The sequence below is a fragment of the Dermacentor andersoni genome, chromosome 3, assembly GCF_023375885.2.
Source record: "Dermacentor andersoni chromosome 3, qqDerAnde1_hic_scaffold, whole genome shotgun sequence".
Taxonomy (NCBI): Eukaryota; Metazoa; Arthropoda; class Arachnida; order Ixodida; family Ixodidae; genus Dermacentor; species Dermacentor andersoni.
The window spans coordinates 228,614,997-228,629,767 of NC_092816.1; the positions used below are offsets into that span (position 1 = coordinate 228,614,997).

The window sequence follows — 14,771 nt, forward strand, 5'->3', positions numbered from 1 at the left end:
TTTGAGAGGAAAGCCAGACGCCTGCCAGGATCTTTATAGAGCAAGATGGTGTATAGCATTAAGAGATACCTCCGTTACAAAGCACAAAATGGTCTAAGCCTGCATTATGTAATTATGCAATGTCCAGGGCACTGTAGTTATTGCTGAATATTGGGCAGGTTGGCTACTGCAATTGAACAAATTAACCTATTAAGCACGAGACATATAAATGCCTAAGAAATTGTCTTTTTCTATTTAAACGTTCTAAATGCACCAAGAACAAGCATATTTATTGAAAAAAAAAAAGAATATATATATATATATATATATATATATATATATATATATATATACACACACATATATATATTTAGCCGGAACTATTTGAGCAATTGCGGGGCAACACCAGGTACAACACTGAAGTGGGCTTCACAGAAGCAACCTATGGCTTCGTCTGGAACTAGTACAGCCAGCTCTCGTCACGTGTGAAGCACAGTTGCACATTTCACTTTACATTACGTGTGTGATACCACTGCTGCCAAAGAACTTGCATCAGTCTATCTCCTCTGACTGCTTTCAAAAGAAAGCAAGTGGCATAGCAACTGGCATGCTGAACTTATTCCTCCTCCCGTGTTTTTGCTCTAATCCAATAAATGTAACTTGCTGCCTGTCATTCAATATTGGCCAAAGACATTTAGCAAAAGACTACGTGCTCCATACGAAAACTCAGCAAGAATTCTTTTTTTTTCAGCTCTGTTGCCATCATTCGTCCGTAAAGGGTCAAGTGCTAAATGGGCAAGACAAGAAACATGAGTGAATAGCGGCAGCATTGGTCCCGTTCACTTGTGTCCCTTGTCCAGTTCATTCAGTGATGTTGCCATGTTCCACCACTGGAGGGCACCAGCAGCTCCACGAACTAGAAACAAGCTCTCACCGACTGGCCCTGCCTGGACAAACAGCTCCCACAGGATGGTGTCCGACACCTTCTCATCCAGGCCTCCCACATAGATGGTCGCATCTGCAGCGGGAATGGGATGTAGAGCCATTACTCACACGACAGTCTATTAGACAGGCATCACCAGGAATTAACAAAGTCTTTGTTTAGAGCAAATGTCTTGCTCAAATATACGCTCACTAGATGTTGTACCATTGCTGTAACAATATGGTAACCTGCAATATCACTTTTATGAAATTTATAATACTACCCATGTTCCTTCTGTTTATCATACGAACCGATGCGACCAATCTTTTTGTTTCCTGTAACATCTGAAAAGTCCCTATTGAGATTTCCAACTTAAAGAACACAAGTCTTGGTCTTGAAGGAATTTCTGCATCTCATTTAAAGCTTGTTGCATGACTATTTCTGATGCTCTTAGTAACTTCATTAACCTTATGTTCAAAACCAGTATATTAGCTAGAAGTCTAAAGAAAGCTAAAGTCATTCCTGTTCATAAAAAGGGTCACAAAGTTCAAGTCAGAGCTATCGTCTTATACGTATTTTACCTTCAATTAGTAAAGTTGTTGCAAAGTTAATACTTAGTCATATTAAAAGATACCTTAACAAATTTAGTTTGTTGAAACCTTGTCAGTTCTGTTTTTGTTCAGGAAGCTCGACTAACTTGGCTTTGCTAACATTAACTGATTATATTCGACATTCACTTGATCTCAGATACTTTGTTGGCTCGGTCTTTTTAGATTTTACTAAAGCCTTTGATACAATGAACCATAAAGTTTTCTTTGCTAAACTCGAGTTAATTAGGATTTCTGGTCCAGCTCTTAATATATTAAAAAGTTATCTTTTAATCGTGAATTAACAGTGTACGCAGGCGGGGTTTTCTCTGAAAGCAATATTATTTACCAAGGAGAGCCTCAGGGCTCGATTTTAGGTCCACTATTATTTTGCATTTATGTATATGAATGATTTACCTGACTGCCATAATTATACACTACCTACATTACACGCAGACGATACGACTGTTGCCGTCTCAGATAAATCATTACTTTCACTAACTTTGAAACTAAACAGTGATCTGTCTAAAATTACTGATTGGTGTAATGCCAATTTTCTAACTATAAACCCTACGAAAACGTAATTCATCATCACAGAGGCTCTCTGACCATAACCCTCAATGGGCATGACATTCCTGCCTCCACTTGTGTTTCTTTCCTCAGCATCAAATTAGATCACCACTTTTACTCACCACTAGCACACATCAAACAAAACAGCATTTGGCATTAGAGAACTTCTCAAATCACATACATTTTTTTCCAAAGAAGCATTATTAGCGTTATACTGTAACCAACAGTTACGACAGCCGTTTTTATGAAAACTAGTTTATTCTGGGTGAACTGTGCCCGTCAACAAAAAGCGACTGTACACTCAACAAAAATGACCCTCGAGCCTCGATTCTTCGAACGTCGTTCTCCTTTTTGTCGCCTCCTGTTGCGTGCCAGTCGTCCAATTCTCGCACAGGAGCCGCAGGTCTGTCAGCACTGGCCCAGCGTTGCCTTGCGGTCCTTTGCTTGATGCCTGCGGTGTGGCGGCTCTTTGAAACGCAGTTGGGATGTGGCGGTCATCTCTTTGTACTCGCAATGCTGGTAGCATTAGCCCCCTCCGAAGAAGCATCGCCCCAATGCGTAGAAAAGGCCTAGAGAGGCCAACTGCTTTAAAAGGTCAGTGGTCAGAGGATGGCCGGTGCTAGGCTTGATCGTATGTGCAAATTCTGTTATTCAATGCCTTTCATGGTAAGGCTTCATTTGTACTATGTGTACAACCTCTGGGCAAGTCCTGCGTCGTGTGGAGCAGACTTGGTCCTCAGGAGTTACCTCGTAATTTAAGGGACTTAGCCGGCAAAGTACTCTGTAGGGGCCAAAGTAACGGCACAGTAACTTCTCTGAAAGACCGGGCGTACGTATAGGGATCCACACCCACACTTCGTCTCCGGGGTTGTATTGTACCTCTCTTCGCCCTAGGTTGTATCGGTTTGCGTCGACGCATTGCTGTTGTACGATACGGTGCCTTGCCAACTGCTGTGCTTCTTCTGCCCTTTCTATGTACTCACTAAGTTAGGGTCGTCTTTGCTGCTGTTGTTTACAGGTAACATCGCATCTAGTGTCATTGTTACTGTCCGACCGTAAACAAGTTCAAATGGCGTGAAATGTGTCGTCTCTTGTACTGCAGTGTTATATGCAAAGGTAGCGTCTGGTAGAATACTGTGCCATGTCCGATGCCCACTTACATTGAGATCATGTCAGTGAGCGTTCTATTGAGCCGTTCAGTCAGGCTGTTTGTTTGCTGATGGTATGCTGTAGTTTTTCTATGAGCAGTATGTGTTAGTTTCATAACAGACTGCATCAAACCGGCCATAAAAGCTGTTCCTTTGTCTGTTATGAGTACCTTAGGTGCGCCATGTTATAACACTATGTGTGTGACAAAAAACTGAGCCACTTCAATGGCAGTTCCTTTTGTAAGAGAAGATGTCTCGGCATACCCAGTCAGATAATCGGTTGCTACCACAATCCACTGCTTTCCCGAGGTTGAAATGGGAAATAGTCCAAGTAAATCCACTCCTATTTGTTCAAATGGCGCTGCTGGTGGCTGTATCGGTTGCAGAAAACCTGCTGATTTGAGTGGCAGTGTTTTGCGTCTTTGACAATCTCGGCACAATTTGACATAATGCTGCCCTGAATTCATCAACTTCGGCCAGTAATATTTCTGGCGGATTCTCGCCAGAGTCCTACTAACGCCTAAGTGACCAGCTGCAAGATCACCATGGCAAGTTCCTAAGACCTCAGCTCGCAGCGATGATGGTACAAGAAGTAGAAATGTCTCACCACTGTGCTCAAAGTTTCGTTTGTAGAGGACGTTGTTCCGGAGGACATACGAACACATCCGCGGACGAAAACTCGAGGCACTTTCACTTGTCGACCCTCCAGGTACTCGATGAGCAGGAGTAATTCCGGATCAGTATGCTGATGATGAGCCATTTTCGTTGTATTTACAGCCCCAAGAAATGGGAAATCTTGCTCGTATTCAGGTGACGTAGCTTCAATTGGTGCGCGTGATAAGCAATCAGCATCACTGTGCTTGAGACCGGACTTGTAAACGACCGTGATGTCATACTCCTGTAGACGCAAACTCCATCTAGCAAGTCTTCCAGAAGGGTCCTTGAGGTTCGCCAGCCAGCACAATGAATGATGGCCGCTGATGGCTCGAAACGGTCTGCCATATAAGTATGGCCGGAACTTACTGATGGCCCATATAACTGCCAGGCATTCCTCTTCTGTAGCTCAGTAATTTGTCTCAGCTTTCGATAAAGTACGGCTTGTGTACAGAATGAATTTTTCTTCTCCGTTCTGTCACTGAATAAGTATGGCACCGAGACCAACGTTACTCACGTCGGTATGGATGTCCGTTTCGGCATTTTCATCAAAATGGGCAAGTATAGGAGGACTCTGCAAACGCCGTTGTAGCTCAGAGAAGACGTCTTCTTGTTCTTTCTCCCACACAAAAGGGACATCTTTTGTCAGACGCCTGAGTGGTTCGGCAATTTTAGAAAAATTTTCTACGAAACGTCTGTAGTAGGCACACAGTCCCAGAAAACGTCTAATAGCTTTTTTGTCTCTTGGCTTCGGAAACATTTCTACTGCAGTGATCTTCTCAGGATCGGGGCGGACGCCTTCAGCACTGACAATGTGTCCGAGAAAGCGGAGCTCACGAAAGCCGAAGTGGCATTTTTCGGGTTTAATGGTCAATCCCGCTGTGCCAATAGAATCCAGAACTGCTCTCAGTGCTGCTCGAATGTAGTGGAGAAGACCACTACATCATCAAGGTAGACGAGGCATAACTGCCATTTCAGTCTGGAGAGAACAGCGTCCATCATCCGCTGGAAGGTGGCGGGCGCACCACACAGACCAAATGGAATCACCTTAAACTCGTATAGACCATCCGGTGTCACAAATGCCATTTTTTCGCTATCTCGCTCGTCCACTTCTATCTGCCAGTATCCGCTTTTGAGATCCAAAGAAGAGAAGCAAGCGTTGCGTACTTTGTCCAAGGTGTTGTCGATACGCGGGAGTGGATAAACATCCTGCTTCGTGACGAGGTTGAGTTTCCTGTAATCAACACAAAATCGTAGGGTGTTATCCCTCTTTCTGACCAGGACTACCGGAGATACCCACGGGCTATTGTATGGCTGTATTACATCGTCCTTGAGCATTTCCTGTACTTGACTTCTTATCGCTTCTCTTTCTTTTGGAGCCACTCGGTAAGGGTGCTGGCACACTGGTCTTGCAGGTTCTTCTTCCACAATGCGGTGTTTTGCAACAGGAGTACGACAGACTTTCGATTAAGTCTAAAAGCATTCAGCAAACTCTGTGACCAAGCTCACAATCTTATCTCTTTGTGGTGATGACAGCTCTCGGTCAATGTCGATAGAGGTAAGGACACTGTCTAAAGTGACAAAAGCTGGTGATGCTGCATCGAGGGTTGACACATCCGCAAGTCGTGCATAGTCATGAAGAGACGCTATGGCTGTTCCCTTCCCCACGTGTTGTGCCTCATTGCCAAAGTTAGTCAAGAGGACATCCGCACATCCCTTACGCAGGTGAACTAGGCCTCTTGCCACGCATATTTGCTTTTCCAGCAGCATGCCGATATTTCCGTCTGCAAGTCCCTCATAGTCACGAAATACATTGCTCCTTACAATGACAGTCGCACTGCACCGTGCCGGCACCGTCACGTGTTCATCCACAATACGGTGAGAGGAAATACGCGGCTGTTCTGTATCAGAAATGGTAACACCATTTTCTGTAGAAAACAACACGCGTGATTCTTGCAAGTCGATAATTGCATCATTCGTTTGCAAAAAGTCCATGCCCAGTACCAGATCACGGGAACACTCAGGGAGAAGAATAAAGCTGCTGACGTATGTAAAGCCTCTAATTCCGCTTCTTGCTGTGCCCATTCCTACGGGGTCGACTAAGTGTCCCCCCGCTGTACGTATTGGAGATCCGGTCCAATGGGTCAATACCTTTTTCAATTTTCTGGTGAGTACACTGCTAATAACTGAATAGTCCGCACCAGTGTGTCAACACAGACACTCTGTGACCAAGCTCACAATCTTATCTCTTTGTGGTGATGACTACACCTGACTTACTTGTAGAGTCTGGTGTACCACAGGGTACGGTACTAGGACCACTCATTTCTCGTATTTATTAATGATATCCCTACTGTACTCACCGCACTGTACTGTACTCGCTGTACCATTGCGCTTGTTTGCCGACAACTGCGTCATTTATAACAGAATTCAATCGAGACAAGACCAAGAAGAACTTTACTCAAATCTACAAAAAATTAAAAAATGGTGCGACGATTGGCAAATGGCTATAAACCCGCAAAAATAAGTCTCTATGTCTATTTCACGCAAAAAGCATACCCTAATACTCATGTTACATTGATGACAACAAACTCAAGAATGTTGAAAAACACAAATACTTGGGTTTAACTTTTACATCAGATTTACGCTGGAATACACACACAGAAAATGTGTGCATCAAATCGCTTAAAGCCCTGTGGTCTTTTAGGCGGAACCTCAATCGGGCAACCCCTGAAATTAAATGTCTTGCTTACAAAACTCTAGTTAGACCAATTATTGAATATGCTAAAATTGTTTGGGACCCCCACACCATAACTAACTGTTCTAAACGTGACCGAATACAGAGGCTAACTGCCAGGTTTATATTTAATAAATATCGTTGCATCCATTCTCCAACAGAGTTATGTCAATTAGCTGATCTAGCACCACTTGAGCTCAGAACTAAATATGACAGATTAAAATTCCTCTTCGAAGTTATTCACAATCGAGTAGATATTAAACCAGATGATTATGTTGAGCTTCCTATGAACGCGTCAACGAGGCACCTTCATAGTATGTACATTCCTCCTCCACTTGCTCTCAATGATTGCTTCAAGCTCAGTTTCTTTCCTAGGCAATAAGAGAATGGAATTTGTTACCTGACTCTCTTGTAACCTCGATATCATTAACTGCCTTTTTGGAAAGTCTTAAAAAAACAATTTTTTGTAATAACACGTAGTGAATCGCCCAATATGTATGCATTTACTTTTACATGTGTGACTCTTATTGTGTCTATGACGATGCGGTGACAAATTGTGAATGGTTTCTTTATTACTTTCCCTTGTATGTTGTATTTCATATGTATTTTCATTTGTAAGACAAGCTTTGCGAGTCAAAGCTTGCAACTCGGTCGCATTCTATGTTTCTTTTTGTTGTTCTTATTCTCCACTTCTGTAACAGCCCTAAGAGGACTGACAGTATAAATAAATGAATGAATGACTTCGAAGTCGTCGATGATGACGCGCAACTCAGAAGTAATGGCGTCATAACTGCACTTCTTCGTCATTTCGTCACTGCCGTCGTCTTGTCGGATTGGCGATGGAGGGCCTTCGGTGTTCCGGGCGTCAGCGGCCTTGCCTCCACAGGTGGCTGGCTCTAGTTTTCCCGTCGCAGACTTTGTGAGCGACGCCTTGGTGAAATGGAAGCGGGACGCGGACTAGGCGACCTATAACGCATAGGCGCTGCCAATCGAGGTTCATGTTGCTGGGGGTTCCAAATAGTTTGGAGCGTAGATAAAAATGCTTCAATTTCATAAGAGCACTCACCGTTTCGAGGGCAAGGCGCATTCACAGAGAAGCCACACAGTCCTACTCGGCGATACTGGCATTCCCGTATATGTGACCAGCCTCTCCACAGCGGTAGCAGAGGGGACGCCGGTCTGCAGTGCGCCATACATCGCTTTTACATGGTGTTCATACCGCCATGGGCGCCACATTATGAGGAAGTACCTGGGGTATTGTGGTTATTCGTCCAAAGTAGGTGCGTCCTAGGTCCTGACGTAAAACTTGGGCGTATGATATCCGCGGCTGATGCTCTGGTGGTGCGCGGGGACCTGCCTGAGGCTCTGGCTCACAAATTACTTGCCAGACTCCTTCGTGTATGACATCGGCAAGGGAGGACACCGTAGAAGGGCTTTGGGCCAGCTGCAGCTTCTGCAGTTCTTCCCTTAGGACGGACCTCACCATTTCACGTAGAATGTCCATGTTGTTGGGGAGGGCTCCAGACCCAATGTCAAATGATGCAACGCTTACATATCTGTTGTACTGCCTTGCACGCTGCTGCAGCGTCTTCTCCATCTTCGTCGCCTCTGACCGAAATTCGGCTACATGCGGGGTGGATTACGAACCAGGCCGGCAAAGAGCTCCTGTTTCACAACACGCATTAGGTGCCGCAATTTCTTGTCCTCAGCCATGTTTGGGTCGGCTCGGCGGAAGAGGTGGGTCATGTCTTCAATGTACATGGTCACACTTTCGTTGTTCCAATGGTTCCTCGCCTGAAGAGCGGCTTCTGCCCTCTCTCTGCGGTCCGTGCTCGGGTACGTAGCAAGCAACTCTCGCGGGAAGTCGTTCCACGATGAAACAATGCTTCATGGTTTGAAACCTCGTATGCGGCAGCTCGTGCATTGGTGGACAGGCGTTAATTCTGTTGCCTCCAAACTTTGGGGATCCGGGCTACTTTCCCTGGCGTGTGTGGGGCTTGGAATCATACCCAGCGCCTCCACCAGATATGTAACCAACAGTTACGACAGCCGTTTTTATGTAAGCTAGTTTATTCTGGGCGAACCTGTGCCCGTCAATGAAAACAGACTGTACACTCAACAAAAATGTCCCTCGAGCCTCACTTCTTCGAACGTCGTTCTCCTCTTTGTCGCCTCCTGTTGCGTGCCAGTCGTCTGATTTTCGCGCACGAGCCACCGGTCTGCCAGCACCGGCCCAGCATTGCCTTGCGGTGCTTTGCTTCACGCTTGCGGTGTGGCGGCTCTTTAAAACGCAGTTGGGACGTGGCGGTCATCATTTTGTTCTCACAATGCTGGCGGCAATACTTCGCTTTCAAAAAAAGTATGGGGTTTTACATGCCAAAACCACTTTCTGATTATGAGGCACGCCGTAGTGGAGGACTCCGGAAATTTCGACCACCTGGGGTTCTTTAACGTGCACCCAAGTCTAAGTACACGGGTGTTTTCGCATTTCGCCCCCATCGAAATGTGAATACTTCGCTTTCATTCATAGTCATATCATTTATGGTATTGCTTCTTGGGGTAATACTTATCATTGTCATCTTTCGTCTATTCAGCACATTAAAGATCAGGCTACTCGCATTATAACGTGAAGCCATTTTTTTCTCTACCTAATGCCTCTTCACAACTACGTACAAACCGAATTCTTCAAGTTACTAATTTAACCATCATTTAGCGATATTATTTTTCAAATTACAAACTCAACAAGTTTCTTACAACTTCGTTAGTTCTGATTTTCTTTTTAATCCTAGGAACACAAGGTTTGCAGCACAAGGAAGTTTCCTGTTGCCTTTATGTCATACTAATTACGGAAAGATGGCATCCTGTTTTTGCGCGCTTGAAGTTTGGAATAGTCTACCATATTCCATTAGGTTGTCATCTACCTTGTGCTCATTTAAATACGAACTTAAGAATTACTTGCTGTCTGATTAATTTCCTATAATGTTATTTTGCTAATTCGTAGCTGTGTAATTAGCAATGATAGTGCATCTTTTCTCTTTCTTTGCTTTTTATGTGTGTTGTCACTAAGTTTGTTGCTTATGTTTCTGCTTATTCTATATTTTGTTTCTGTGCTATGTATTCTGCTTTATTTTTTTATACAACTTCTAATCCAAGGCTCCCAGTGCAGTCTCTGACTATGGGACCCTTGTCTGCACACCATTTCTTGTAACCAATTCTTATGAACAAATAATAAACTGAAACTGAATATGTGACAGTATTGAGTGAAAGCAAGATTTAGTCAAATGCTGACGCATTGCATTAAGCACACAAGGAGGATGCGAGAAATTGAGTGGATGAATCGTCAAATAGCTGTAGAGGGATTGGATGTGATTCTAAAGGGCTCACCTGGTGGCACCATAAATAATCAGAGATTGTCTGCTATGCCTGGAATGCCTGATATAAATTGTTTTGCAGCTGTCAGCATGTTGCAAAACATTTAATCCCTGGCCTACATAATGTGATATTGTTACGTGTAGCTGGAGCCCAATACTATATACAATTTATTTACGGGGAAGGGAAGCTAACGGAAGGCCAAAATGGCGACGCTATATCAAGCAGGCCCACGTCGTCTTCTTCCTCCTCAGTGCATCCTCACTGTGGCGGCTGTTCCATAGCATCACCCCCGGCGGTAGAAGCACCGTCCCGGTGCTTAATCTACACATCCGTGGTGAAAGGTGTCTGGTATCGCTTCAGTTTCGCCACGTGAACAATGTCACTTAGCCGACGATGACGCTGAGAGGTAGGCGGGGATGACTTCATACGTGACATCGGTCACTTGTCCAAGGTGAAATGGTGTGGGCCAGTGTAGCGCAACAGCAGTTTTTCTGAAAGGCCCACACGTCGAATGGGTGACCAGAGAAGCACCAGAGATCCCGGAGTAAAGTGCACGTCGCGATGGTGGCAATCATAGAGGCGTCTCTGATGCTCCTGTGAGGCCTCGAGACGTGTGCGGGCGAGCTGGCACGCGTGGTCGGCGTGTGCGATAGCGTCGTGGGCGTATTCAGTGGTTGAACGTGTGGCCGAGGGCAACAAAGTGTCCAAGGGCAACGCGGGTTCTCAGCCATATAGGAGATAGAATGGTGAATAGCCGGCGGTGTCGTGACGCGATGAATTATACGCGAATATCACATATGGTAAGTGAAGATCCCAGTCGTGGTGTTCGGTCGCAACGTACTTTGAAAGCATGTCGGTGATGGTCCGGTTGAGGCGCTCCGTGAGCCCGTTGGTCTGTGGGTGGTAGGACGTGCTGAACTTGTGCTTTGTCGAGCAGGAGCGGAGGATGTCCTCGACGACTGCCGACAGAAAGCTGTGGCCACGGTCAGTGAGTAATTGGCGCGGAGCACCATGCGCTAAAATGATGTCATAGAGCAAAAAGTCAGCAACATCAGTAGCACAACTTGTCGGAAGGGCTCTGGTGATTGCGTACCGCGTCGCATAATCAGTAGTGACAGCGACCCATTTATTTCCGGAGCCCGAGAGAGGAAACGGTCCAAGTAGGTCTAGACCAACACGGAAAAAGGGTTCCGGTGGGATGTTGATCGGCTGGAGACATCCAGCTGGATGTGTGGAGGGCTTCTTCCGGCGCTGACAGGGCTCACAAGCGGTAACGTAGCGCTGCACGGAGCGGGCGAGACCCGGCCAAAAGAATCGACGGCGCACTCGGTCGTATGTGCGCGAGACGCCCAAGTGTCCAGCCAAGGGAGCGTCGTGAAGTTGCTGGAGGAGAGTCGAACGCAGGTGTGATGGAATTACGAGCAGAAGGTCAAGGCCTTGTGGATCGAGATTGCGGCGGTATAATGTCTCCTCCTTAAGGAGAAACATCCGGGGAGAGGCGTCGCCAGGCGTTGACTCCAGATGGTCGATGAGGGCTCGTAATGAAGGAACGCGGCGTTGCTCGTTGCCGATTTCAAGCAACGATTTCAAGTGCAAGCGTCCCGTCTTATATACCACGGAGAAGGTATATTCTTGCAGGCATAATGCCCAGCGAGCGAGTCGTCCCGTGGGGTCCTTGAGTGAGGATAGCCAGCAGAGCGCGTGGTGATCAGTGATGACACAGAAGGGGCGTCCGTACAAATATGGACAAAACTTCGCAACAGCCCACACAAGAGCGAGGCACTCGCGCTCTGTGATTGAATAATTGCGCTCAGCGGGTGATAGAAGTCGGCTGGCATAGGCTATAACGCGGTCATGTCCACGCTGGCGTTGTACTAACACTGCTCCTATGCCGTGACCACTGGCATCAGCTCGAACTTCCGTTGAGGCAGACGGGTCAAAGTGGGCCAGAAATGGAGGCGTGGTAAGGAGAGTAGTGAGCTGCGAAAAAGATGCGGCATGGTCAGGTCCCCAAGAAAATGGGGCGTCTTTTTTCAAGAGGTCGGTAAGGGGACGTGCGACAGTCGCAAAATCCTTCACAAAGCGTCGGAAATATGAGCACAGCCCTACGAAACTACGAACGTCCTTGGAAGACTTCGGAACAGGATAGTTCGTAACGGCGCGAACTTTGTCCGGATCAGGTCGCACGCCTCTGGCGTCCACGAGGTGTCCAAGGACGGTGATTTGGCGGCGAGCAAAGTGACATTTTGACGAGTTCAACTGGAGACCGGCGCGGCAAAACACGTCAAGAATCGCTGAAAGACGGTCTAGATGCGTGTCAAATGTGGGCGAATAAACGATGACGTCGTCCAGATAGCACAAACAGGTGGACCACTTGAACCCCTGAAGCAGAGTCCATCATTCGTTCGAAGGTGGCGGGCGCGCTACAGAGATCGAAAGGCATCACCTTGAATTGATAAAGGCCGTCAGGGGTAATAAATGCAGTCTTCTCTCGGTCCATGTCGTCGACGGATATCTGCCAGTAGCCGGACCGTAAGTCGATAGAAGAAAAATAGGTGGCACCGTACAAGCAGTCTAGAGCGTCATCAATACGTGGCAAAGGGTACACGTCCTTTTTTGTGATTTTGTTCAGGTGGCGATAATCTACACAAAAACGCCACGTTCCATCCTTTTTTTTGACAAGTACGACGGGAGAAGCCCAGGGACTACAGGAAGGCTCAATAATGTCCTTTGCAAGCATCTTTTTGACTTCCTGTTGGATAACAGCTCGTTAAGACGCAGAAACACGATATGGACATCAGTGAATAGGGTTCGCATTGCCAGTGTTTATGCGATGGGTCACGACGGACATTTGACCTAAGGGTCGATTGTCAAAGTCAAAAATGTCGCGATAGCCGTCAAGAACATGGCAAAGGGCTTCAGCTTGAACAGGTGTAAGGTCAGAGGAAGCCATCTTCTCAATGTCGACGTCAGTGCCGTGCGATGACGTCACGGTATGGGCTGAGCTGTGACGATCTTCCACTGTGAATGGCTCGATCTCATCATCCTGCAAAGCGCTAATTATAGCCAATGAAATCCCCTGAGGCAGAACTTGCGCGGTTAGCGCGAAATTGACAAGGGGAAGGCAGGTGCGGTTGCCAGTAATAGTCAGCACAGTGTGCGGCACGGTAACACCATGTGTAAGTATAACTGCCGGAATTGGTGTGACCACGTAATTACCGTCAGGTACAGCTGGTGAGGACAACAAGTCGACGTGTGTCACAGATTGAGGCGGTAGGCGAATAAAATCAATGCAGCTCAAACGGCTTGGAGGTGGGTCCACAGGGTCGGCAAGAAGAGGCAAGTCAAGGCGAAGTGAGCCGGCCGAACAGTCAAGGAGGGCCGAATGATTAGCAAGGAAATCCAGACCGAGAATGAGGTCGTGAGGGCAATGCTCGATGACGGTGAAGAGAACGACGGTTTGTCTCTCAGCAATGGTGAGTCGGGCAGAGCACATGCCAACAATAGCGACAGTCCCTCCGTCGGCGACTTGTACAAATCGGTTCGGGACGGGCATCAGAACTTTCTTGAGCCGACGGCGAAGAGCAGCACTCATAATGGACACATGCGCCCCAGTGTCAATCAACGCGCACACAGGAACATTGTCGACGAGAACGTCCAAAAGATTCTTGTTCGTGGGTAAGGTGAAGCGAGGATTTCGTGCCAATGTCGTCTTTGCAGCTTCCCCTCCAGAAGCTGCACTGTCTAGTTTTCCGGTCGGAGGTGCGGCGAGTAGGTCAGTGAAGGAGCACAGCGTGATGGGGGTGAACGAGATTGACGACGGGAGGGAGAAGGTGAGCGGGAGTAGCGGGGTCGTGTCAGAGGTGTCGCAGGGTCAGATGATGGAGCGGGCATAGAAGGGGCGAAGGAAAAGGACGCACTAGAGGGCCGAGGGTGGTAATCAGGAAAATAGCGAATCGGAGAAGTCCAGCGGCTGTGGCAGTGGCGAGCGACATGTCCAATGCGTCGGCAATTAAAACAGATCGGCCTGTCGTCCACTGTTTGCCATTCAGAGGGGTTGCGCTGTCCGTAAGAGGAGTAAGAAGAGCGCGGTGGGGACGTGCGGGGAGAAAGAGCTTCCGAGCGTATGGAACGAATGGATTGCAGGCCGACGTTGGACAACTCTTGACGGACGACGGCCTGGATCAAGGAGATTGTCACCGGAGAATGATCAAGTGACGGGAATGAAGGGGCCGCCGGTTGTGCCGCTTCGACCTCACGACGAATGATGCGGGTCAAGTTGTCACATCGCAACGGCTGGTGGAAGAGGTCGTCACAGGATGACGTAGCAGCTGTTGGGAAGTCGCGTGATGTGCTGGGATACCCGGTGGCTTTTAGCATGCTCAAGACGGCGGCGCTGCTTGAGGATCACATCGATGCTGGTGACATTCGTAAACACCAGTAAATTGAAGGCATCATCAGCAATGCCTTTGAGGATGTGATTAACGTTATCGTCCTCAGACATGGTCGGGTCAGCCTTGGCACAAAGGGCCAAGACGTCGAGAATGTACGACACGTAGGACTCGGTCGACGTCTGTACACGTGTGGCAAGGGCTTTCTTGGCATTGACTTGGCGACCGAACAGATTGCCAAAAAGGTTGCGGAGCTTCTCTTTGAAGAGATCCCAGCTCGAGATCTCCTCTTCGTGAGTCTAGAACCATGCAAGTGGAGCTCCGTCGAGGTAGAAAAGAACCTTCGCAAGCATAATAGTAGGATCCCACCTGTGACTGGTCCTGACACGTTCGTATAAGCAGAGCCAGTCATCA

The 14,771-nt window shown here is 47.2% G+C and overlaps 1 protein-coding gene across 1 annotated transcript in view; it reads right to left on the reverse strand.

Moving 5' to 3' along the window:
- Positions 1-14,771, reverse strand: part of Spx (Spliceosomal protein on the X) — a 195,325-nt gene that overhangs the window by 176,979 nt on the left and 3,575 nt on the right. The window contains exon 2 of the mRNA XM_050183523.3: positions 914-997. Coding sequence (XP_050039480.3) covers positions 914-997 — 84 coding nt within the window. The remainder of the gene's footprint in view (positions 1-913; positions 998-14,771) is intronic.